The sequence below is a fragment of the Pyrgilauda ruficollis genome, unplaced genomic scaffold, assembly GCF_017590135.1.
Source record: "Pyrgilauda ruficollis isolate IOZ18807 unplaced genomic scaffold, ASM1759013v1 scaffold31, whole genome shotgun sequence".
NCBI classification, from domain to species: Eukaryota; Metazoa; Chordata; class Aves; order Passeriformes; family Passeridae; genus Pyrgilauda; species Pyrgilauda ruficollis.
This window is the reverse complement of record NW_024524489.1, coordinates 1,233,124-1,257,815: the sequence shown is the minus strand read 5'-3', so window position 1 is coordinate 1,257,815 and position 24,692 is coordinate 1,233,124. Positions and strand designations below refer to the sequence as shown.

The following is a 24,692-nucleotide window of genomic DNA, read 5'->3' as shown; positions in this document are numbered from 1 at the left end:
TCCTCTGTCCCCAAACCTTGCAGGTTTTCAGAGCTGTATGTTTTGGGACCGTGTAGATAAGAGAGGAAGGGCACTTTTTATTAAAGGAAGGAAATTTTAGTCATCAGTTTGGATGACTAAAATAATGCCAAAGAAAGCAGATGAAAGGGTAAACAGAAGAAAGAAAGAATAGGTGCCATTGACATGGAGGAGTAACAAATCCTGGGAATAGGAGGTGCTTGGTGGAAACAAACACAGAATTTGAGGAAAATGGAGAAAAGATAATTCTCCCTCGAGCCTGATGAACCTTCCAGTCTGTCAGCTGCCTATCAGAAAATCCAGAAGGATTTTGGTACCCAAGTTTAAGGCTGGATTTTCAGCATTACTTTTATGGCACCCCAGGTTTGCCCCCATGGCAGCTTCCCTGAATGGCTCAGCAGCAGTGGCTGGACATGAAACAGCTTCAGACCAAGTTCTGTCATCTAGACCTCCAGCTCCCCCAGCCCCAGGCTCCTGTTCGTGTCAGATGAGGCAAGAGAAGGCAGGATTTACAAACTGTAGCTGTTAGTGGGTCACACCAGCACCAAAACCAGTATTTTCAGAAGACCTCAGTCTGCTAATGGGGGACACACCTTATGAAAATAATCTTAAAATTAGACCTGACCTGTTTAAAAGTAGCTGGTCAGGATCTTGTTGAATTTGTGTATTTGAAGACTGGTCTGAGCAGGTCACAGGTTCATGGGCATCTTCTCACAGTGCAGGTGGTCGGTGATGTTTGTTGAAAGCAGTGTTCTTTATAAGGCTTAGTGTTCTGAGCTGTGTGTATTTATGTACCAGGCTTTTGTCTGTAGCTCCTTGGACATATTTTGGCATTGTTCTGTGCCACTGACAATGTGGAGACCTGTGTTTGCTTTGTTCTCAGTTGGTGCTTCCTGGTCAACAGAAATAGAAAGCTGCTTGTGTTAACAGCTGACGAGGCAAACTGTGGTACAGGGCCAGCAAGCTGGGCTCTCTCCTCTCCTGAAAGGTGTGCTCCATCCAATGCTGGCTTCAGCTTCTTCTCTTCAGTCTCTTCCTGTTCTTTTTGCAGGGAGTTGTTGACTTGCATTTACGAGTTTAACTGCCTCTGACAGAGGAGTTGTAGCTCTCTTTTCTTGCCAATATGGCTTTTTGCATGTGCAATAAACCCAGGAAAAAAAACCCCAGAAGCTGAGCAACCCAGCTGGAGATGCAGTGAATTTGTCAGGAGCGTCTGTGCCACAGGAGGGGAGGCTCGAGGCAGAACACAGCAAAGCCTGGGCTTCCTGCTGGCAGTGCCTTGTTTGCAGGAGGTGTAGAAAGGTGTGAGGGGGGTAACAGAAGAGAAAACATGTCTCTGGGTTAGAGGTGAGAACTGAAAGGAGCAGGAAGATCACTGCTGGATGGAGCTGGTGGCCAGAATCCACTTCCATAAGGTGCGGATTCATAATCCAGAGTAGAGAGATTTGAACACAACGTTCAATAGAACCCTGTTCTTCCTGCACTGGAAACAATTCCCTTGAATGGGGTAAACAGCAAATAAAAGTCAGTTGTCTCTTTGGTGCATGCTTAATGCTCTGCCTTCCAGAGAGCCTTTCCATGCTTGTGGTAGCAGGTAGAACTTATTCTTAGCCATGGAAAGCCAGAACTGGGAGGCTGATGTCACCATCTCTGCTGTTCTTTCTGTATTCAGTTTCCTGCTTTTTCAGATCTCTTTCCAACCTGTCTGTCTCAAAATACTTCTTCCTAAAATAATTCTTTGTGAACTGACAGGCACACAGGGACCTGAAAAAGAAAGTAAGCTGAGGATGACTGAAGGTGCTGATGAAAGGCAATCAGCTGGAGAGAGCAAAGCATCAGATGTGATCTGTCTGGCATGTGCCTAATTATCCTGTGCCTTCAGGCATGCAGCCGGGCAAGAGCCGGGAAGTTCACTGAGCAAGTTCACTTCATTTCCTTGTGCTGCTTTTCACACATAGGGGAAAAAAAAGTGAAAAAAAAAATGTTCCTTAGGATAAGCAACAGGACCATAAGAGGCGATGTAGAAAGGAAAAAGGCTTGACTGGTGTAGTGAAGCATATAATGAGATAATTAGAGCTGTGGAAAGTCGACAAAGCACTAGACCAAGATGAATTGCATCCCCCAAGTGCTCGGGAGATGGGCAAGGAACTAGAGCAACTTCCCTGAATGAAGTTCCACAAGTAACCCTCAGTAGTGTTTTTGTCCTTTTGAAGGGTAGAGCTTCCATAGGGCTGGAGGGGGGCTGGAATTAGACACACAGTTTACAAGGAGAACGAGAAGCAGTAAAAATAATAGAGATGGCTTTGCTAGCAATGAGTAAAACTAGGGAGGGAGAACATTGCTTCAAGTTGGTGGTGAGATTTATGTGCTGGGAGTGGTAGTGCTGCTGTTGAAGTAGCTATGAAGTCAACAGTTAAGTAAAAATATTTTCATTCCCAGTCTAGATCCAGTTGGCAGCAATTAAATGAGCATCCCTGTAATGTGTGTCCTTCTGAGGAGGGTCTGTCCTGCAGTGTGTTTGTGTTGGACCCGGCCAAAGACAGCGCTGATCCAAATAATAACAGCCCTGTCCATCCTTGCAGCTTCTCCTGACATGCACTTGGTCTGATGCAGCCCTCCCTTCCTCCCATCACCTGGCCATTATTTAGGATAAAACCAAGAAAAGCCCTAAAGCAAAGTGGTAAAGTTTTATCTGAGGGGATGCTGCCACTTGCTGCCCTTAAGTGAGGGTAACAGGAGAACACAAAAATCTGTTGTTGTAGCCAGAATCCCAGTTTGTGTACCTGTTAAAATGCATCATTTGCAGAACTTGTATGGCAAAAAAGTTGCTTTCCCTTCTTGTAAATGAGTGCCTGAAACTAATAATGTGTTTCTGCATGGAAAAATAAGTATTTTCTTCAGATTTTCTTTTTAAATGCTGAGTTTTAGTTTCTTTACATTGACAAAATGATCAGTGCTTTCAGTGACACTGGAAGGCTGCACTGCCCTGGAGTTCTCTGGACATATCCCATGCACTCACATGAGTTCTGTCAGTACCTGCTGAGGTTTTTTTAAATTTTACATGATTAATTTAGTTTGAAGTTAACCCTGAAAAAAGTAGAGTAAGGGAAATACGCAGCTATTTCTCACTGACATAAGGCATTTCAATATGAAAATGCCCTCAGTTGTTGTGTATTCTTTTCTTCTTAGCTGAGATTTGTCCTAGGACTCCTCTGAATGCAGCAGATACTTGTGTGAGGCAGGGCGAGCGGAGGGTTTTGCATTCTTTACAGAGGTTACAGAAGCTGATTCAGGTTCATTAAGATGAATGGAAAGGCTGCCATTGATTTCAGTGGAGTTGAATCAGGCTCATATCCTCCATCTAATGAAAACCATCATCCACATGACTCTCATTAGCTCTGTTTGCAAAACAGACAGCAAGATATGACTCTGGATTTCTTCTGAGACGTATGGCAGTGATGATGATCCTGTAGAACAGACAGAACCTTGTGTTTAGAAGAGAGTCACTGCCTGAATTTTGCCTGGCTTTGTCCCTATTACACCTGCTTTGTGCTCAGGCTTTTTCTGTGGTGAAGAGGATCTTTGGGGTGGCTGCTCCGGAGCACCCTGTGAAAATACAGATGTTGAGCTGCTTCTGGAGCCATGGTTTTGGGGGGGGGTCAGCACATCTTCCTGGTTAGGGTTGTGGTAAAAGGCAAATTAATCACCTGCCAGAATTTATTTTTAAGGTTTCCTTATCAGGAGAGTGACCATTGTGTGCACTTTTGGGAAAGCTACTGCAATACTTCATTGTGATGTTTGGTTGGCAGTAGGAAATCTCATTTCCTTGCACCTTTTTTTAACCTTGAAAACTAATTTACAAATTGTGGCTTGCAACAGGAGGGCAAAATGCCAAGGCATAATCGACTGACACAAAAGAAATTAAGTTTGGGCAGGCAGTATAAGAACCTGATGCTGTTGAAATCAGTGGTGTAATTCCTGTTGTTATTTTTACCGTTGGTTTCACTGATTCCTTCAGATGTTCAGAGATCCTCTGAAGCTTAAACCTCATCCTATTTGGCATTTTGTTAAAAGTCCCAACTTCTGCAGTCCCCTCACGACATAACCGATTTTTTTGCTTGTTTTGAGAGAGGAATTTTCGTACTCCTGTAGGTGAAAATTTTCAAGTAGTGTAAAAAATGGATCAAGAACATGTAAAAAAAGCCTAAATGCATGCTTTAAAGAATCTTATAACATAAGCTTGTTTATATTTTTTGTTGTCATTTTGGATCACTGGACATAACTATAAAATACAAGGTGTCATGCACATGATGTGTCAGTCACATGTATGCACATCCCCTGAATGTGGTTTTTTTGGTGATGTGGAAAATACCTAAACCAGCATTATTTTTTCTAGGTAATCAAAATTATATTCTGGAAAATTTAGATGTGACTTGCCAACTTTAAATACTGAGCTTTAAATACAATTCAAACAACAATTAATATCTTTTGAAGATGGCTGAATTTGCCAACACTGTAGGTCTGCAGACACACACATGGAAAAGCCTCACTGGTTAGTTTTTTGTTGTTGATGGATCTCTAAAGTATCACAGCAACTCTCAATTTATTTCTGCAAAGGGAGGAGATACATGAGCTGCATGTCCTTGTTTGTTATTTTGAAGTGTTTGCCAAATGTTCTCTTTAAAGGTGGTACATTTAAGGAATTCTGTGCTTGCTTGGTTTTTTTTTTTTTAAGTTTATTTCCTCTGGGGTTATTGTTTGTTTGACTTTGGGTCTTCTGGTGTGTGTGAGTGAGGAGGAGTGGGTTTGGAGGAGTGGAGGGGGGTTGTTTATTTTTCTTTTTTACCACAAAAAGAAATAACTTCCTCTTCTCCCTTGTGGCTAAACAAGCCATCAAAGTCTAGGAGGAGTAGAAGCTGATGGTCCTTGACATACACCCTTGGTTTAAACAAACTGAAAAGTATGTTTCCATATATATTTTTAAACACATGTGTGATTTAAAATTATCCCCCAAATAATTTTGGCTTGCCTGGTTGTGGGAGGACAAACATAGTTTCCTTTTTTCTTAGATTCCAAGTACAGACACGTTCTGTTGCTTGCTGTTGGTTACTAAAGACAAATTTTGTGAGTCAAGACATATTATTTCTGCAAGATAGCAACTGGAAGGAAATGAGCTTCTTTAGAGAGACTGTAAGGAGAAGAGAGCGTTAATTTTCTTCTTATAGAAAGTGTTCAGGCAGCATTACAAGAGAATGTCTCAATATCTTCATTTTCAAGTAAAGTCTGCTTGTGCCTTGCTCGACCTGTTTTCCAAGTGAATGTTCTGAAATTAGCTGTGGTTTCTTCTTGTTCCAAACTTCCCCCAAAGTAGCACCTGTGGCAGAAAGCAGGTTTGGTCTTCCAAAATGCCTTATCTTGTCTCTTCTCCATATGCCAGTCTGTCAGAGCTGTGCTTCACTAACCTCGTTGTGTAACCATGACACTTGAATAAGGCCCAGGCACTTCATTATGGCCAGAGCAACCATCCTGAGCCTGGAGTCACAGCGTGTTTGGGATTGCACGAGGAAGGAGATGTTATTTGCAGGAAGGCTCGTTGGTGAAATCCTGCCTTGCACAGATGACTCCAGCCCAGGCTCCACACAGCTGAAATTGCTGGCAGAGAACTTCATGGTGATGTACAGAGCACTGATGTGAGGGCTGCCAGCAAATTTGTTTGGCTGCTGCAGCTATGTCTTCACCTGCACCTGGATGGCCAAACTTCCAGTCCTGTGAATTGAGCACAAGCTTCCCTCAAACCCTGCAGGCAGCGGCTGGATCCACCAGCCAGGGCTGTGGGGGGCCAGAGGATGTGAGTGAGCAGGAATAGCTCAGGGAAGGAGAGTTCCCATGCTAGCAGGTCAGGCTGATGCCACAGGCAGCACTGGGAAGTGTGTGTTTGTCTTCTGGCTATCCCTTTGTGTTGGCAAGGTGACTTTTACAGGAGGTCATGAGGTCACTTTTGTAAATGCACAAAAACCTTGGAACAGACACATGGTGGGTTGGCAGGGGTAGGAGATGGCGAGCCTGAGTAGGGGATGCCAAGACAGAGGAGTCTGGAGGAATAAGAGGAAAGGATGGAGGAGAGAAAATCCAATATGAGCAGTTCTGCCAGTGGCAGTATGGACAGCATCTCAGGGATGCTGTTAGTCAGAAGGCAGAGCCAGCAGGGCTATTGGAGCTGGATAAGGAATTTAGTCTTTTTGACCCTTAGCATTTTCTCTCTATTCAACCTTTCTGCAACAAGCCTAGAAGTATTTTAGCCTTTCTTGGTGTCTTGTTTATTTTTTTTTTAAACAGATACTTCTTATCTGCAAACAGCAAAAATTAAATGAAAGGAAATGATGGGATTTGTTGGCTCAGCATGCCAACAAGAGCCTGCTCAAATGCTTGTCACCCCAGATTGTGTGAAATCTTAATCTCTCCCACTGGAGTGGGACTGAGCTCCTCAGGTTATGTTGCCTGTGGAGGCAGGGACAGGGGCTGGTGGGTGCTCTCAGCCGAGCTTGCAGCAGAACTGGCAGCCTGTGGGTGTGCAGCCGCTCCTTTCCCAGCCTGGAGTAGGTGTCTTGCAGCCTGGTTTAGTGGGAACATCAGCCTGCTTCTGCCATGGCTGCTGGAGCTGCTCAGATGTGGCACTGGGGAGACACATGTGAGCAGAGGAGCAGAACAATTCCTTCCATCACTCGTTCGGCTTAGGAGAAGCAGAAGTGGACAGGGCTTGTTGAGGGATCACTGCACAAGTCCATTCTTGGGCTTGCTGAGGGATGTTTTTTTCTTCCAGTTTTCCTTCCTATGATCCCTTCATGAACAGGGGAACACACTTCATGAACACACTGAACTCAGCTGCCACTTGATTCTGGTCAGATTATTTGTATTGGCATGTCATTCTGCACTGGTTTTGCTCAAGGACTGCAAATCAGGTGCTGGGCAATGTCTGATCCCTCATCTTTCACAGGGATGTGCAAAGAAGATTGTTGAGAGGGTTTAGAAGTTATCTTTTGCTTTGTGTTAGAGTTGCACTTCAGAACAGAATGCACACTGTTGTGCTATATTTAGCACAAAGCCAAATTACATTGCTGAAGCTTTTTTTGGTCTGCCATTGTTCATTTAGACTAATTTGGCTGGCTTAAAATGTTGGAAGTGCAGCTTTGCCAAAGCTCCCCTGTCCTCCAAGAGTCCTATCAGGGTAGGTTATTCAGACAAGCTCATGTCTCAGGGGAATCCTCCATTAGCTAATCCTCCATTAGCACTGCTAGTGCTTATACCATTTATTCCAGGGGGAATTGAGCAACTCCCACACTCCGTGCATTTACAAATTCCAGCCTGCAGCTTCCTCTTATCACTCACTAGAAGATGCTCACATAAAGGAGCCTGAAAGCAAGGGAGGGGCATCAAGATGTGGTTACTTGCAAAGAGCCCTGAAAGCAAGTACAGACAGCGTATTTTATGTCGTGTACTTGATACTGACAGTCCTGTGCCTTCCCCCTGCCTCTCCCTTCTACCTTTCCATAGGAAATATCTTGGCTGTCCCAGGAGCAGAAGAGAGAAGCTTGGAAGTAGCTGGATACTAAACTGGTACCTGCCTGATCTGCCTTCAGCTATTCAGAGGGAAAGTTCAGGACCTCTGGCCACTAGGTGAATTTGTCACATGACAAATTGAATCAGTTTACAGTAAGTTTATCACCCTCTTGAAATACCACATCAAAAATTTGTCAGCTGAAAGAAACTCCATAATCTGCTGAGCTGAACTGAATAAAGCTGAGTTTTGAACTGTAACTTCTGGAGGCAGCAGGTCTGTGCTTACACCAGGTCCTGTCCCCCAGCCAGGTCACCCCGGTGTGGAACGTGGGATTTTTGTTTAAAGCATGGGTCTAGAGGACTCCAGTTATGTTGTGGGTTTTAGCCCTAAGCAGGATCTGTGTTCTGGGATTTTGCAGTGCAGGCCCAGGCAGCTGCTGGTCACTACAGATCAGGAATTTACTACTGAATTACTGAAGGAAACATGAACAAAGAGTGGTTTTGGTAGAGGGTTTTTAGTGCTAGCTTACCATATACTTTCTGCTTAGAGAGATGCATTGCAGGGTGCTGTTAGGAATGTAATTTCATACTGGTATTATTTTCCTCCTGTATCTTCCATCTGCATCACTTACTAAATGCATTTTGAATAATTATATGGCAAAGTCCTATCTGGACTTGACAATTAGGCAGAGATACTACAGCGGAAACACACACACAAAAGCATAATTGTAAATAATGAATATTGACTGGATCTGCCAAAAGTTGCAATAAAAAAGCATTGCCTTAGGTCAATTGTTCCTGGCATATGGATGGAAAAAGGAATCCAGCAGTGTGTGTTATAACATGAGCTGCTGTACATCAACATTTGCCAGCCAGCCTTTTTTCCCTCCTTGTTTTTTGACTTCTTATGGAGCTCATATCTATCACAAAGATAGATAACAAGCTTTTGAAAACAGTTAGTGCTTCTGTACTGCTTGCTTGTATTGGTTTGGTTTTTTTTATTTTGTTTTTGGTTTGTTTTTTTTTTAATAACAAAGAGTGAGGTAATAGAGATAACCAAGCTGACACTTGCTCACTTGCTGGCTGCTTGCTTGTATTGGTTTCTTTTTTTTTATTTTGTTTTTTGTTTGGTTTTTTTAATAACAAAGAGTGAGGTAATAGAGATAACCAAGCTGACACTTGCTCACTTGCTGGTAATCCTTCTTCTGAAAATCAGAGCTCTGTTGTGACTGTTGTCACCCAGAAGGTCACACCTGAATAGGAAGGAGCCCTCCACCATGGATCTCTGGAGTTCTTCAGGGCAGGGGCGCTTTCCCCTTTGCATCCATAACTCTGTGTGGTCCCACAGCCAGTCCTATTCCACGACAGCTGCATCCCACAGACCTGACTGCTCTCAGCAGCTTCCTGGGGCTGAATTACACTGTGGAATCAGAAATTTCCTAATGAGGAGCGATCCTGTAATGTCAGCTGGGAATTGGCCTTTGGCTTCTGCTCAGACTCTTGACATAGCCAAAGGAGAACAAAACTCAGAGGAGTCTTGCTGGCTGTGCAGCCTGGGCTGTGGATTAAGGCTATCATGAACTACAGGAGGCTTTGCAATTGTTTATGCCAAGCCTTGGAGAATAAGTGTGAAATTAAGATCGTGGTCTGATTTATATATATAATTTCTGTGATGTGCTCCTGTGATGCTGCAGAGCCAATTATAGGCAACTATAAATATGCCATTGGGAGTCTTTTAAACATTTATTTTAGCACTTTTGAGGAAGCCAGTACTAAGTTTAATAGACTGTGGTGAATTATTGACTGAACAAATTATAACCATGGACCAGAGTATGGTATTGACATTAGAGATTGTACGGCCATCTTTAGGAGTCATTACAGGATTTAATTCGGGGCATGCTGAACTTTGAGATTTACACTGGGTGGGATATTGACTCCGTAATGGGAGAGACATATGTTAACCTGCATGCATAGCAGACCACTGTTAACATGTCTAATATCAACTCCATTGAGATGACATAATAAATCCAAATCAGATTTTTTTTTCCTTATCTATTTATGCTCAGGGAGCTGCACATGCAGATGTAGGAAGGTCTGTGGTGAGTGGCAGCTACTGCTGTATAAAGATATTAATTTTCCTATCAGGTATCAGAAACAAGGGGTTTTTTTTGTTTGGTTGTTGTTTTTTTTTTTTTTTTCTTTTGAAATAACCTATACCATTCTGGAAACTAATTTTGGGATTGAAAGAGAAGAGAAACAGGGACTTGCTCCACGCACATCTAAAGGGAGAAGTGATGATTCTGCACAGGGCATGTTTTATTACCCAGTGGGGGTTGGTTCCTGGGCTTGTAAAGCAGCACAAGGCGCAGGATGTGGTTCTTTCCTTGTCCTCTGAAGCTTCCCAAAGGCTCGTGGCACTGCGGGGAGTCCCAGCAGGAGTGACCCACGGAGCCAAGCTCGGGCGCTCGGCGTGTGCAGCCAAGGCAGCCGCGCTTCCCTCACCCACACAGCGGGGTTTTGGACAGGACAGCTCGGGAGCAATCCCTGCGTCCGGTCCTGAAGGGAAACCCGCTCTGCAGAGGCACAGGCACGCTGAGACAGCCCTGAGGAGCGTTTCTGTGTTCCAGGGAAACTTCAGGAGGGCTTATGTAGCCAAAGTAAATGTTAACTCTCTGCCTATTTCCAAAGTTTACTTTATAAATCCGTTTTGGAAATGGTTTTTCCTGTTTCTTCATAGTGTCTGGTGTTTAGTTTGCCTTGGATTCTGATGGAGCATGAAATCCCTTTAGAAACCAAATCAATTGGACAGTAGTAGGCATTGAGATCTATTCCCTACATTGCTGATGTTTCCTTGGGATTTATTGCTGGGGAAAAGACAATGTGCAGATTCCTGTCCCTGTTTGGCAAGTGCAGAAGAAACAAATGTCTCCAATATTTCTGAAGTGAACAGAGTCGATATGCCCAGCCTGTTTCTTTAATTATGAATTTTGGAGGGGGAGAGACTATGTGCCATCAATGGAATAGTAATAGTACGTTATTTAGGCTTCTGCCTGATAATGGACCATTCAAACTCTTCTGAGAATCAGAGGTGAGCAATTATTTATGAGATGATCAAATGTGGATTCTATTTCCAGGGCAATAAAAGTCGAGATCAGTTGATTTATTTGGTGGAGGTTGGATGTGCTGCTCAAATATTGATAGGATCTTCCTGAAGAACAAATGAGTCTGTTAAACTCATAACAAAAGTTACACAAAATAGTGGAAGAAGTATTAAAATGCCATTCCTACTGGTGCTTTCCCAAGGCCTGAACAATCTGTAGTCCTCCTTCAGGGCTGGAATGACAGGGACACACAGGATTGTGGCTGCTGAGCTCTCCCATCTTGGGCACGTACTTGTTGAAGAAATTAATCTCGTGTTTAATCTGGTTTGAGACTGTATCTTAATTTGTTTTGCTGCTGCAATAATTGGCTAAGGTTTGTTTATCCATAAGGGTAATTTCAAGTTTAATATAAAACTCCATCTCCTTCATCTTTTTAATTGGTCACGTTATTCTGTTCTCCTTTAATTGAAGTAGTAAACAATCCTTTTGAAAGGTTGAGGCTACTGAGAGAGACTCAGACTAAGAGAGAAAAAGCCTCTCCCAGCCTAAATAAAAACTTATTTCAAGGAAGAGATACACACAGTTAGTATTTAAGAGACTTTTCTGTACAGAAAAAATTCAGATACAGACTCAGTAAAGCCAGATTTTTAGAGAAATTAAAGGTGTTTCTGCAATTTTTTTTCTCTGAATGAAAAAAAATTATTTACTGTGGGAAAGGAAGTGAGAATGCCATTACACTGTCATATACCCACATTTCCAAAAGTGTTGATACACAGATTAGTGTTTTGAATCAAGTTTGGAAGATCCTGGAGACAATCCAGACTAAAGAAGAAATATAAAATGTTACATCATGTGTCTGAGGGGGTATTTTATTTGTTACAAATGCGGCAAGTTTTGTCACAGGAATATATGTAAAGGTGTGGAGGAAAGAGTGGCACAAGTCCCTGTGTTTATTTGCTTGGTTTTGAGAGAACTGCACAGTTTCTGCCAGTTTTGTGTTTGCCCGTTATTAAGTAGAACACGTTCATTGTGGTCACTCTTGACCCTTCTGTGAGATGCTTTGTGAATTGTTGTATAAAACATCCTGCAAAAATAGGGGAAGGTGGTGAGCTGTGGCTTATAATTGAGTTTTCCTATCCTGAGGAAGGATAATGAGAATCTGAGAGTCTGGTTTAACTGGAGAAAGTTTTTTTTTATTGCGTACACAGACCAGGAGATACGTGCCTAAAAACTTGTGTCCCTCTACACATCCCAATCTGTGTTTAATCCCGTGATTCTCATACAGGACCTTGGACTCACAAACAGCAGTCGGGAAAAAAATCACCAAGTAGAGCCCTAAATATCATAATTGTCATTATAAGGCTGCAAGGGCTGACCACTAAACACACAGACATGACCTTCTAGCAAGTTCCTGTTTATTTGCTTTCTCCCCCACCACGTGTCTTTTACAGGGCTTAGCTGTCACCCTGGTTCTAATTATGAGTGCCTTGTGTCATCACCCCTGCTGTCCCTTACAGCCAGCCCAGCTGCGTGTTGTGGGAGGCATTTGTGAGGGTGACAAGCTGCAGTTAAATTCTTATCAGTAAAATCCTGACCTGATGTGTCCGTGGACTAAAGTCACAGTCAGTGGTACCACTGACCCCAGCCTCTACCCAAGCACTGTTCTCCTTGTTCTCCTAAATAGATTTGTTGTCTCATTGTTGCTTTTCAAGCCATCATTTTTCTGGGAGGGGGAAAAAAAAAAAGTTGTTCTTCTAATTTTCCTCTGTTTACTTTCCATAACTTGAATAGTCTCTTTGAAGATGGTAACAAAAATAGCTGTTTCTCAATCTACGTAATTACAGAAAAATCATTCCTTTTCCTAAGCATGTGAGTCTTTTTTTTTTTTTCCAACTTTCCTGCTTTTTACTCAATAATAGCACTTTCTGGTGTTATTCTGGAGGCAGCCTAGCCTGCTTTGAAAGGTGAGCTAAATCATACCCTTGATTCCTAATGATAATTTCATTACACATGAAATTTTATTTAGAAAGAAACAAGGCACTTGTTACGACATTATTTAAGCTGCAAGCTTAACCACTTAGATATTGTGAAATGCTAGATTAAACATTTCATTTCCCTTATGCACTTTGAGAATAACAGCATGCAGATATATTCTGGGTTTTTAAGTTCATTGTGTGTGAAAGATGTTTCAGTAGCTTGTCCAAACTTGGCTGTATTTTCACAGATGTGGGAGTGACAACCTTACTGACTGTTGAAATCCAAAGGTATTTTTCCAAGCGGGAAGGCAGTAGATCTTCCCACATGCAAGAGGAAGCTGGTATTTTAGAGCATGCATGAAACATCTCCCAAAGCATTTCTGACTCCCATTCATCTCTTTCGCTAGGATGTGCCTTATTTCAGAAATTGCAGCTTCATTTGAGGAAATTGGTGAAATCACCTTGGCTGCTACATTAAGAATAATAACAACCAACCCACCCCAGCCCAGGCAATCATCCAGCAGGATTATTTCATGCTGAGTGGTTCAAGTCTGGAAAAGAAACGCAGAGCTGACATCCAGGTCGTGTCAGGGAGAGCACTGGAAAAGTGAGATGATTTTTCTGGCAATATGAGATACAAATGGATTCAAATCAGTTTGTTTGGGTGTTAAGTGCCCTTCAGGCTTGCAGGTTGGTTGTGCCGTGAAAAATGCCCTTGAGGTTTTTAAAAATTGTGATTCATAGAGGCTTGGGGAACCTGCAAAGTATTTGGGTCCTCTCCTTCTTTTGCATTTCCCTGCCAGGATTGAGTCCTTCAATACTTTCAAGTCGTGTTTCAGTCACCTTCAAGAATATGAACTTCCTTTTGCAAATCTAGAAGTCTTGGTGTGCTGCTGCTGGGGGAAAGGTACTTGGAATAATTATGCTCCAGAGAACAGAACTGAGAACATTTCTGGGGGAGAAAACAGCAACTGCAGTCAAACGAGCTGCTAAATAAAGAAACATCATTAGACAGCAGGGCTAACCTTGGGTTTGCTGCCTTGTTTTTAGTTCCACATAGCAGGAGAAAATATAAACAGGAAAGAGCTAAAGAGTGCCCTGATAGGGGAGGAAATATCTCGTGTGTCTTCTTGTGTCTGTGCTGCCAACAAGACACAGTTAGCAAAAAAACCCCATCTTGTAACAGCCCCAAAGTGTTGGATTCAAGCAAGGAAGAAAATGCAAAGTTTGGAGTATGCCGAGTGTGATGCAACTATTGGCACACTTGAGGTGTAGGCTGAAGTGAGCCCCAGTTAAGGAAAGTGTGTTCTTCAGTTTGATGAAGGATAAGAAGAGCTAATCATCCATCTTTACAGGTTTTTTGCTGAATTACAGCTCGGTTCTGTTCTATGTGCCTTTGATGCTCAGAGCAGCTGGCTCCTCCAGGAGAGAGTAGCTGGTAATTGAGGCTTCAGTGTGGTGTAGGGCAAAATATTTTGGGAAACATGGCTTGGCAAGAATTCAAGGTCTTCCAACAAGTTGCCATTGACTTCATCTCTGTTGTGTTTGCAGAATGACCCGTATTTCCTCATTCAGTGTAAATTCCAGTTTCAGGCACAGCTGCCAAGACAAAAAGAATCTGAGGCATGCGCATGCAAATACTTCAATAAAAATAATTTCCCAGCTCTAGCTAGAGATTTATAAAATAATGGTAAAGAATATTATGCATTCAGATTAACAGCAGATGAATGTAAATTAAATCTGTAGAGATTCACCCACTGATTCTGGTCTGGGGATTCTTTTTTTTTTTTTTTTTTTTTTTTTCTTTTTTGAGCTTATTTTTAAGATGTACTTATCCATAAACCCTGAGAGCATGCAAAAATAATAATGATTACAGCTTGTAAAGAATAAATTAGCAAGAAATTCTTACTCCCCTCTAATTAATTTCCTAATAAACACCGAACAAGTAACTGTTTTAAACTCACTTGTATTTACAAGGTAAGCAGCAAATTGAGGTAATAAGGGAAATTAAAGTGTGGCAGCAGCAGGTGAAGTGAAAAGGGGCTGTGGGAGGATGGAGTGAGAGTTTGTGCCTCAGCACAGAACATGGACAATTGCTGCCCAGCTCCTGCACTAGGGACTGTGCATTTTGAAGAAGCAAAATAGGATTTCCCTCAGAACAAAGCAACGCTTCCTTGGAGAGCTGTTGTGCCCTCACCTCTCTGGTGTGCGTGGACACCTTCAGCTGATGCTGTTTGTGTGCTTCATCCTCCCGGAGAGCGGCAAACAGTCGAGGATCTGGCTGGGAAAAGCTTTTCCCTCTGCGTGTGCAGCTTCTGCTGCCTCCTTCTGACCTTCATCTAAGGAGCCTGGAAGTATAAATCTCCTCTGAAATTGGAGTATCAACACTTGCCAGATAGGTCACTTACAAATTAGCATTTAATGAATTGCTCTCTGAACTATCCAGTGGTAACTTTGTAGATAAAGCTGCCTGGCAGTTGGAGTGGTGAGAATGCAAAGATTTAGCTGTAAAAAAATACAATTCCTTTAGATCACTACTGTAGAAAAACATTTTTTGTGCTCCATGTTTATGGATATTGTGTAGTGCATGTATTAGTATTCAGAAACACATCTCAAATCCCTTTTTTAAAGTGATTTTTGCTTTCAAATTGTGAAGAAAAATAGTCCTAATTTTGCCCGCACTTATTAGAATCCATATAACTCAGTTCTTATTTCTTTCTAGATTGAATAGTTCCTCTTCCTCTCAGCTGATTACACAATGCATGCATTTATAGACAATAATCATCCCCCTCGTAGCTGTCTGGTGGAAGCCAAGCTCTCTGAGTCTCTTCTAACAGGAGCCTACGCTGGCTTCTGTGATCACTTCTAGAACCTTCTCTGTAGCTCCTTCAGGTTAAATTCACCTCAGAGTACTCGTGACCAGAGTTTGGGATGATGACTTGCCAATTCCAGCTCATGTCATGAATCAAAATTCAATCAGAGTTCAAAGCTTCCTGTGCAAAAAAAAGAGAAATATTAGAAGTTTAGGTATGATCTGGCCAGCAAGCTCATGCTGTCTCTTTTTTTTTTTTTTATTGTTTTACCTTCATGTGATTAATACTCCTTTCATCATCTCCTCCAAAGCTCTGCCTATCAGACTAACATGCATGCAGCTGCTGGGGTTATTTCTCCTCCCCTTTCCAAAATTGTGGATGCTGTAGGTTCTTCCCAGTCTCCAGGTTTTGCAGTTTTTCAGCTGTTGTTAGTGTTCAAGCAGCATGTTATAGCTGGAGTCTCCAGTTGGAATTGTGCCTGGACTGTGGATTTTCCAGTTAAGTAACACATGCCAGGGCTGTAGCTAGAGGAGCTGGCAGGGATGTACATTCTGCTTCCATGCAGTTTTAGTTGATTCTCTTTATCCATGCATGGAAGTGGCAGGCCTGTAAGTAGGGCATGGATTGCTGTGTTTGTGCCTTAACAGTAAAACTCCCTGTGTTATGTGGGGAGCAGAGCAACTCCAAGGTCCTAATCTCCCAACTGTGTTACATTTAGATCTGTAAAAAGCATTGATTGTATTAATACAGACAAGCCAAATGTTCTGTGCGGTTGACATGAATGTGCAGTCTCCAAACCCCTCCACAAAAGCACCCTCACCTGCTGGAGTAGCTTCTAACACCAAACAGCCAGAGCCATTCATTTGTTGATACCTGTTTAGATGCCTCCAACTTATGCTGCATGCATTAAAAAAGAGGCTTTTCTAAAGTTCAAAAGCCTTGGATCTCATTCAGTCTTGGAAAACCTTTTGTCGATGGACAGATTTTCACGAGGAGGAGCTGCACTGTCAGGTGTGGTAGAGCAAGAGTTGTGCAGTGGTTTTCCATGTGGGGTGAAAGTCTCTGCTCCTGCTGTTCACTGTTGAAAATAATACATTTTACTTGCGTCAAAGGAAAAACCATAATCTTTGTGTAATCTGTGATCCCCTGTCAGTGGGAAATAATGGCATGAGAACATCACCCCTAAAATATGATAGATCCTTTCTTGGGCAGGCATTTAATCATCATAATCATACATGTTTGAGTTGTGATTTGAAAGGAAAAGTTTCTTAATAGAAATATTGCTTTTTTGGTTTTTTAATATACTACTTAAACTTCAATTCACTGTACTCTTCCTTGTGACTCTAAAGCTACAAATTGCCAGGTTATTCTCAGTTATGTGAATAAAAATCAGTCAAGTACCATTATGAAGGCTGCCTACAAGGTGCTTTTGTACTTTCTTCTGGAGCAGGTCCTCCCCCAGCTCTTTTCATTTTTGAATGTGGCTGCACTTGATGAATTCTCCTTTTGCTCCTGTTCTTCCCTGCCTGTGTGAGTGGGATGGGCAGCGATGCAAGAGCAATTTTAGCAGATCCAAACCGGTTCCAACCAGGTAGATTCAAAGTGTTCCTGTCCATACAATTTCCACTGCATGCTGCAACAAATCCAAGTTGTTTGGATGAGAAACTTCTGGGTTTGAGTGTTCTTGTGGAAAGAACTGGAAAGGGAGAGCACTGGCACAGGCGGCAGTGGGATAAGGGGGTGCCATGTTCATGAAGGATGTGGGATTAGGATAGGGGGTACTGCTCCAGCTTGGCCATTGCTTTCCTCTGTCCTGCTGGGGATCACTTCATAAACCCTTTGCTCCTTTCATTCACTGATTGTCTTGTGTGTTTAGGCTGTAAGATTAAGGATTGTGGCTTGGTTTTTTGGAGCATGTACTGACACTCTGACTGATGGGGAAGTGTTTTTATATACCAAGCTGAGCTTATACTCTATCAACACTGGAAGATTTGGACTGGACTGTAGCATCATTTGGCTGAGACTCGTGAATGGCTGAAGTCCTACCTGGTATGGCAGTTTTCTCTTTTTCCAGTGCACTGCTTCTAACACCTGGGATGATGGCTGATCAGAGCACGCAGAGTTTTCCCTGTGTCCTTTGCCTATTTGTGGTGGTCAGTCTACTGGGATGAAGGCAGGCGGCAAATCTTTACTGTGTTCTTCTGCTTTCTGTTTCTTTGCACTAACATTTGTATCATTAAATCTCTGTGCCCGTTTCTAGACGGCTCAGGCACAGCATCTGTAAATCCAAGTAAATGAAATTTCCCGTTGATAAAGCAGCAGAGAACTCTATGCATAGCTGAAGAATTGTTTCGCTTTCATTATTAAAAGGGCACTTAGCGTGAAAATTCCCTCTCATTTTTGTGCTAATAGCTCAATGTTTTATGCTTTATATAAACCACAGATCATTTTCCCTGTACTAGAAAATATTGCTGTTCTTACAACTCCAGGGATACATTGAGAGACTCTGTGTTATTAAGATAGCCAAAACTTTTCCGTTTGGGGCTTGTTTTTCCATAGGAATGCTTCCTGTAAGGGCCTTGCAGGGAGAGATGTCATGCAACTCTGCTTGGAGATTCTTCCTAAAGTGCCAGGAAACCTTTCAAGGTGTTTAGAGCTCATTCCCAGAGCAGTGGAGTCAAATAATAAATGCTGGTTCTTGCCTTGCTGAGGTCCCCCAAGTCTTTTGGAATTAAGAATTGGTGACCACCCAGTAAAGATTAGCACAAGTTCAAATTTACAGATAATACATTTTGGGGAGTAAGAAATCATTCTGTTCTCATTCTGTTTGAGTGATTTGAAAAAAAAATTCCATTCTCTGTGACACCAAGCCCCATGGTTCTGCCATTGTTCAGAAAGACTAGTCCAGACCTAAGGAGCCATGTGGTCAAAGCAGGGTTTAAACCCATCCCTTCTTTTTTCCAAGCTGCTGTTCTGTGTAAGAGGAGCACAGCTCTGTGCTTTCTCCATCATTCCCTGCCTCGGGGGATGTCCCTTGTCACTCTCAGGGGATGTCCCCTGTCACCACAGCTAACAGAACAAATGGCAGCAATGCCTCCCCAACTCCACCGGGAGCTGCTGATGACAAGCAGTCCCCTCTTCTGGACGTACGTGACATCCCTTAGCTCTGCAAGCACCCTTTTGGAACTGGGACTAGGTATTCAATCCCGCTGTGGAGAAATTCATCCTGGAGTTAATCAGAGTGTGGCTGATAGATCACTCTCCAAATCCCTGAAACCTGAGCAAGGTGTATTCCATAAATGGCTGTAAATGGATGAATTTCCATATCTATTTACCTAAGGTAGTTCTTTAGCATAGCTTGTAATTTCTTTGTAATTTGTAAATTCTTCACGCAAGGGTGGTTAGACATTGTGATGGGCTGCCCAGGGCGTGCTGGAGTCACCTTCCCTGCAGGTGATTAGGAAAAGCCTGGACAGAGCCTTTGGTGGCATGCTGGTATTTGGTCAAAGGTTGGACTCGGTGATCTCGGAGGTCTTTTCCAGCTGGAATGATTCTGTAGTTGCTGCTCATCAGATTCAAGTATTGTTCTAATGTTTTCTTTCATGTTGTTAGGACAGTAGTCATGTGGTTTTATTTAAAATAACATTTTTAAAATGCTGAATAAAAATAAGCATAGCACAGAAATATGTACATTTTTTCTTCCAGAGATATTCAGTGCTTTCGTGTTCAGAGAATGATAAAACAGAGACTTTGAATATTAAAGCACTATTTCATTTTGATTAGCTATTCCCAATAGAAAGTGTTGTTTGGCTCTCTGAAGTTTGTTTCAGCAAATTGGCTTTGTCCCTTTGAAAACTTTGACCAGATGTTGCCATCCAGTAGCACTAAATGGTGCTTGTTTAGAAAACCAGCTTCATTTTCCAAAGTTTCTTTTGCTAGCAGTGTATGAAGCAAGCTTAGAAGGCAGTCTTGTGTCTTCTAGTAGACTGACTGGTAGTAGTCAGAAGAATTAGATAAGCTTTCAGGCACCCAATTTCTTCTTCAGATTTGAAACTGTGAAGCTACAGGTTTTCCAGCTAAGTGGAAAATGAGTTTACAGAGTTTAATTGGTCAGACCTTCTCCCTAAGTGGCACTGGCTGAGAGCTGTGCCATACACTGGGAAAAAAGAACATCCAGTCAAGGAAGGGACATGAAAACAGAGGTTGAACAGTTGAGGTCAGAGCAATACACGACTCCTGAGCCACAATGAGTGCTTGCAGAAGAGTGGAATTATTTTTGTGAGGGATGTCTAGAAAGCAGTTCTCTCTGTGGGCTAACCCGTGCACTGTTCAATGCACACCTGCTCTTGCTGGGTCTCCTTGACCACTGTTCTGGGAGGTTCTGTAGCTGGTCCTGCTCTCAGCCTGCCCTGCTGCTGTTGGCTCTCCAGGAGAGCTCTCCAGTGGTATCCAGGAGAATTCCTGCTCTGTAGCTGGGGTTATGTCACAAGCACGCTCCCAAGGCACCGTGACTCAGTCGGCATCATTTTGGCAGTTTAAAATAGAAGTGAGCCAGATCCTCAGCTGGTATAAATTGGTGTTATTATATTAAGTTCAGATGGGCCTAATTACAAGTGCTCAAGCAGACACCGAGTGTTGCACAATCCATTGCTTTTGTGAGTGTGTGCTCACCCATAAAAGTGAGATTGCACAATGCAGCCCTCTCTGAATGCTCCTCTGTCTCGGCTGCTAATTGAAAACAAACATGGTAGGATTAGTAATTCACTGCTCCAGATTTTTTATATTATGAATGATTGGAGGATCTGCCACTTGCATTAAGAGATGTTACTCTGTTGCATGATTGAATCCCAGCAGCAATGACTGGAGGTCTATAAACAGGGAAAAGTTGGACTTGCAGAGGCCTTGGATTTTTTCTTCCCCCCACAGGTGCCAGGGTTTCCATGCCCCCGACAACAGAGAGTGCATTTTCCAAGCCTGGCTGGAGGAAGTCATTAACAAAACTCCTGTTTATTTAGGTGGAGGAGGGCTTGGGCTGTTTTGCTGCACAGGAAATGGGGCATTTATTGGCCACTGCTCAAGTGTATTTTCCTTTTAGAAAAATCCCCCCACGTTTTGCAATAGGGAAATAGGAAATTGTATTTCCTCTGACTTGCAAGGAAGTTGATCTCTGCCCTCTTAATTAGTTGTTTAAAAGATGAAAGCAAGTGCCTGGGGTGAGGGAATTCCAGGAGGTTTCTTTGAACCAAAGTACTAAGAAATGGCCCATTATGAATTTTGATTTATCCAAGCCCCACTGAACACTGCCTGCAGAGGCACTTCCATGGATGCAGGTCCTGTTCTCATCTATTTATATTAAATGATGTTGTCAAATAGGGATAGAAAGGATTCTGGGGATAGGATTACAAACCCTGTGTTCTCTGCCAGAGACGCAACAGGGCAGGAAGGCCATGAGGTGCATGTTCAGTGATCAGCCTTTCCTACAGCCCTGGCAGCTGGGCTGAGCCAAGTAGCCCCACAAAATCCACTTTTCCTTTACTCTCAGACTGCCCTTGCCAGTTCTTGGATCCTCAGGTGGTCACATTTTCTGCACATGGCTTGGTGGCATGTAAGCAGCTTGAAAGCAGTAGTGAAAATTCCAAACCAGCCCTATACTTGCTCATCCTCCTCCATCTGGGAGGAAGCAGACCTGGGCAGGGTTGTTCAGGTCCTTGGGAGTGCTGGTCATTGCCTTTTCCTTTTTTTGTGTCTGTTTTTAATGTGTGCTATTCCACTTAAAAGGGTCTTTTTGTGTTGTATTACGGGAGGTCTAGTTGCACTTTTGTAAGTGACTAAATTACTAATTCTGTTCGTTGTTCTTCTCTTTTTTTAAAAACCAAAATACCAGACAAATAAAAAAAAGCGTTTGAAATTCATACTGTGTGGCTCAGCATCTCTGTGATCTGTAAAATCCATTTTTCTTCAGCATATTTAATTTCCCTCATGTGTTTGCTGGTAAAGCCTTTATTTTTAGTGCTTCTTAGTCCTTTCAGTTGGGAAATCTGGTTTTTATGATCTGCACGTGCCTGGAGCGTCTGTGGAGCATTTCACCATGGGCTTGAGACCACTTTGGTGTGTTGGTATTTTTGGTGTGTGGGTATTATTTGATGTTGTAAATATAACTCCTGTTTCCCACCCAAGGTCTTGCTCTGAGTGTGATAAACTCATATGTAGCTCTGCCATATTCCACAGTTTTCATTCCTGCCAGGATCTTAATGGCCATATGGATTAACTCAAAGTTAAAAGGACTCAAAGCCCTCCAGTGCACTTAAGTGTGAATTGTTTTTATTTAAAGTTTCACCTGCACTGTCAGAAGAATTCTTGTGTCCATATGTCCTGAGTATTAGTGGAGTTTGGGTTATTTCCACCTTTTATCACCCTGCCAATGCTTCTTTCTAATCTCTGCAAGCTTTGATACTCTTGTCCTCTTTCAGGCAAGTGAGAGCAAAAAATAACCATCTCAAAAGTGCAAGTGTCCTCTAAACAGGCTCCACGAAGAGGGGGAAAAGTGTTCACAGAGCTCAGCAAGTACTAGAGCAGAAGGGAACTGGGATTGCTGAGGGGACAGAGGGAAATGTGATCAATGTACAGTCACATGAAAATTTGTTGGTCGAGTTTGTAGAATACAAAGCTCTGCAAGAGCTGAGCAAGAGTGGACTCCTTAGAACGAATACCAAATCAGGATCCCAAGCAACCCTTGGCAAAGTAACATGTCCATCAATTTTTTTTTTTTTCTTTGCTCCTTGGAATTGAAAAGGAGCAGTGGCTTTGTCCAGCACAAAGATTTCAAGTTCCCTGCACAGGATTTGCAGTTACTGCTCTGGAAGGCTGCAATGCTTGCAAGTGGAGTGGCTGTCCCTGCAGTGTGGTCACTCCTGCTGGGGTATTGCAGATTGCTGCTGGCAGCTGGGAATCACACTGCTCCAGCATCTATCCTCCTTCCTAATGCTCAAATCAGGGAAAGGGGATTCTTCATGTTACTTGTGTGCAGGGGAGGGCAAGAATTTGCCCAACAGAAGCTGTCATGGTGTGCCAGCTTTGTTGTATAACCCATAACTCAGGAATAGCACACAAGCTATGAATTGCCTGTCAAAAAGTGCATGTGTCTTACTGAGCAGCAGTCACTAAAATTGTTGAACCTTGTTATCATTACAGATAAAACACTTCTTGGGGTTTATGAGCACTTTTCAAAGTGTTCTGGCAATAATGAAGCAGGTTTTCTATTGCAGAGGCAGGGTTTTCTGTTTGTGACACTGCCTTTTGTCACACTGTGACAAGCATCAAAACGCTAAAATTGTATTAAACAGATTAAACCAAAAGCACAGCAGCTGCTGTTTAGCAATCCAGGAAATCACCTTGACTCTTATGGCTTCTATATAATCTATATATCCTAGGAGAGCTGCACAGTGTTGCTCTTGGAATTGCCTGGGTGCACCTGAGCTCTCCTAGAGGCTGATCTCCATTTGGACAAACAGATGTGGGAAGTGGGACACTGATAACACAACAAGGATTCTTGAATAATGTAATAATTACTTGTGTTGCAATTTTTCCTTCTAGGAGACTGAGCTGCTGGATATCAGCCTTGTCAAAGATGCCAGATGTGGAAAACATGCCAGAGCTCCCAAGGTAGGAATTCTTGCTGTGTGCTTTCCTGTTACATTGATGACCTGGATAAAAAAGAATGGAAATTATATGCAAGAACTGAAAAGGAGAAAAAGCGTTCCCGCAGCTACAAAGAAGTGTTTTGCCTTTTATTTGTTTAACGCTGTTTCTGTTGAGAAGTGTTGAGATTGTTGAGCTTTTGTCTTTGGATTCTCTGTGTAAAACCATCTGGAAGCTCTGCTGGCAGCACAGGAGCAAAAATCCTGGTTTGTCAAGGTACACTTACACAAGTTCTTGGCTTCCCTGATGGGAGATGATATTTGTTTGAATCCATGTTGTATTTTGTGCTGGTGATTTTCCTCTTTCTGTGCCTCCTGAGGCCAAGAAGGAGGATTTGGGTGAGTTTTTTTTTTTTTAAACGGCTATCAGAGAGGTCGGGATATCAGCTCCCTTTGGGTTTGTCCTGATGTACTGTGCACTCATTTACAGTCCCTACAGACAGAAGGCTGTGGATATTAGTTCTCTCTGGTGTTTTTGTTTGGGCAGACACAGCACATGAGAGCAAAAACCCAAGCACTCAGCTCTGGAAGCGAGAGAGTGCCTCAGAGCATCCCAGGAGTGATAGGAAGAAATTAAATCCCCCAGGGCCTGGAAAGTTTGGCCTTGCTGCTGCTTAGCCCTGATTGAACAGACCAAAATAATGTTTCTCCTACTCTCATCTTTGGGGAGGAGTATTCCTGGGTCTGGATGACCTCTCTTCCTTGCAGCCCTGGGCCCAGGCACAGCCCCAGGGGCTGCTCAGCCCCCTGCGGGCCCTTCGGAATGGAGAAGGTTGTTTTTCCGTGCCAGAAAGCAGTTGTAGTTATCTCTGAACAGACTATTCATATTTGGCTTTCAAAGCTCTCCGTGTAGTGCTGGCAGCATTTTAAAGGCTGAGTTATAATTGAAATGCAACAGAAGTACTTTATGACATCCACATTAATACCAAATGAGTTCACCATGATTAATGGTTCTATGATGAATAGCAATAAAGTATTAACAATGTCTAGAACATTATTTTAAAATGCTACCTGCTTTACAGAGGACATGCATGTTCTTCTAACAAAATGTTTTTCGCTAAAATTTATGCATAGCTATTGCCTTGGTGACTTTTATTTATTGGGTTACATAAAGGCTGGTTTTGTTAGAGCACGTTTCAGATCTGACAGCAGTGGCATTAAATGAAGGGCAGGAGAAAATCCTGGCTCTCAGAGCGGTGAAATGAAGCACCTGTGTGAATGAGCTTGCTTTTTGTCATTGATTTGTGTGTGGGCAGCAGCTAAACAGCACCTGGGCTGGCTGTTGATGGCATCTTGCAAACGGTGTGAACTAAAGGGCTGCTTTTGGGCCATTGGTGCCAGCTGTGCTCTGATCCTGTGCTGGGGCTGAGCAGAGGAGCAGGTGGGCAGCGTTACAGAGCCCCTTGTGTGTCACTGCCACAGAGGAGCTAAAGCCCAGCTTTAGCAGGCTTGCCTCCAAGGCAGGTGGTAGCAGCAGGGATTGCACTGAGGTTTCCAGTTAAACTCCTGGGATTTTGGCTGAAGAGAGAG

General features: G+C 42.8%; 1 protein-coding gene across 4 annotated transcripts in view; it reads left to right on the top strand.

The window, feature by feature from the left end:
* The window catches only part of PLCB1 (phospholipase C beta 1), a 332,534-nt gene that overhangs the window by 69,843 nt on the left and 237,999 nt on the right, over positions 1-24,692 (top strand). For all 4 annotated transcript variants that reach the window (XM_041474010.1, XM_041474013.1, XM_041474012.1 and 1 more), the window contains exon 3: positions 23,059-23,127. In XM_041474010.1, coding sequence (XP_041329944.1) covers positions 23,059-23,127 — 69 coding nt within the window. The remainder of the gene's footprint in view (positions 1-23,058; positions 23,128-24,692) is intronic.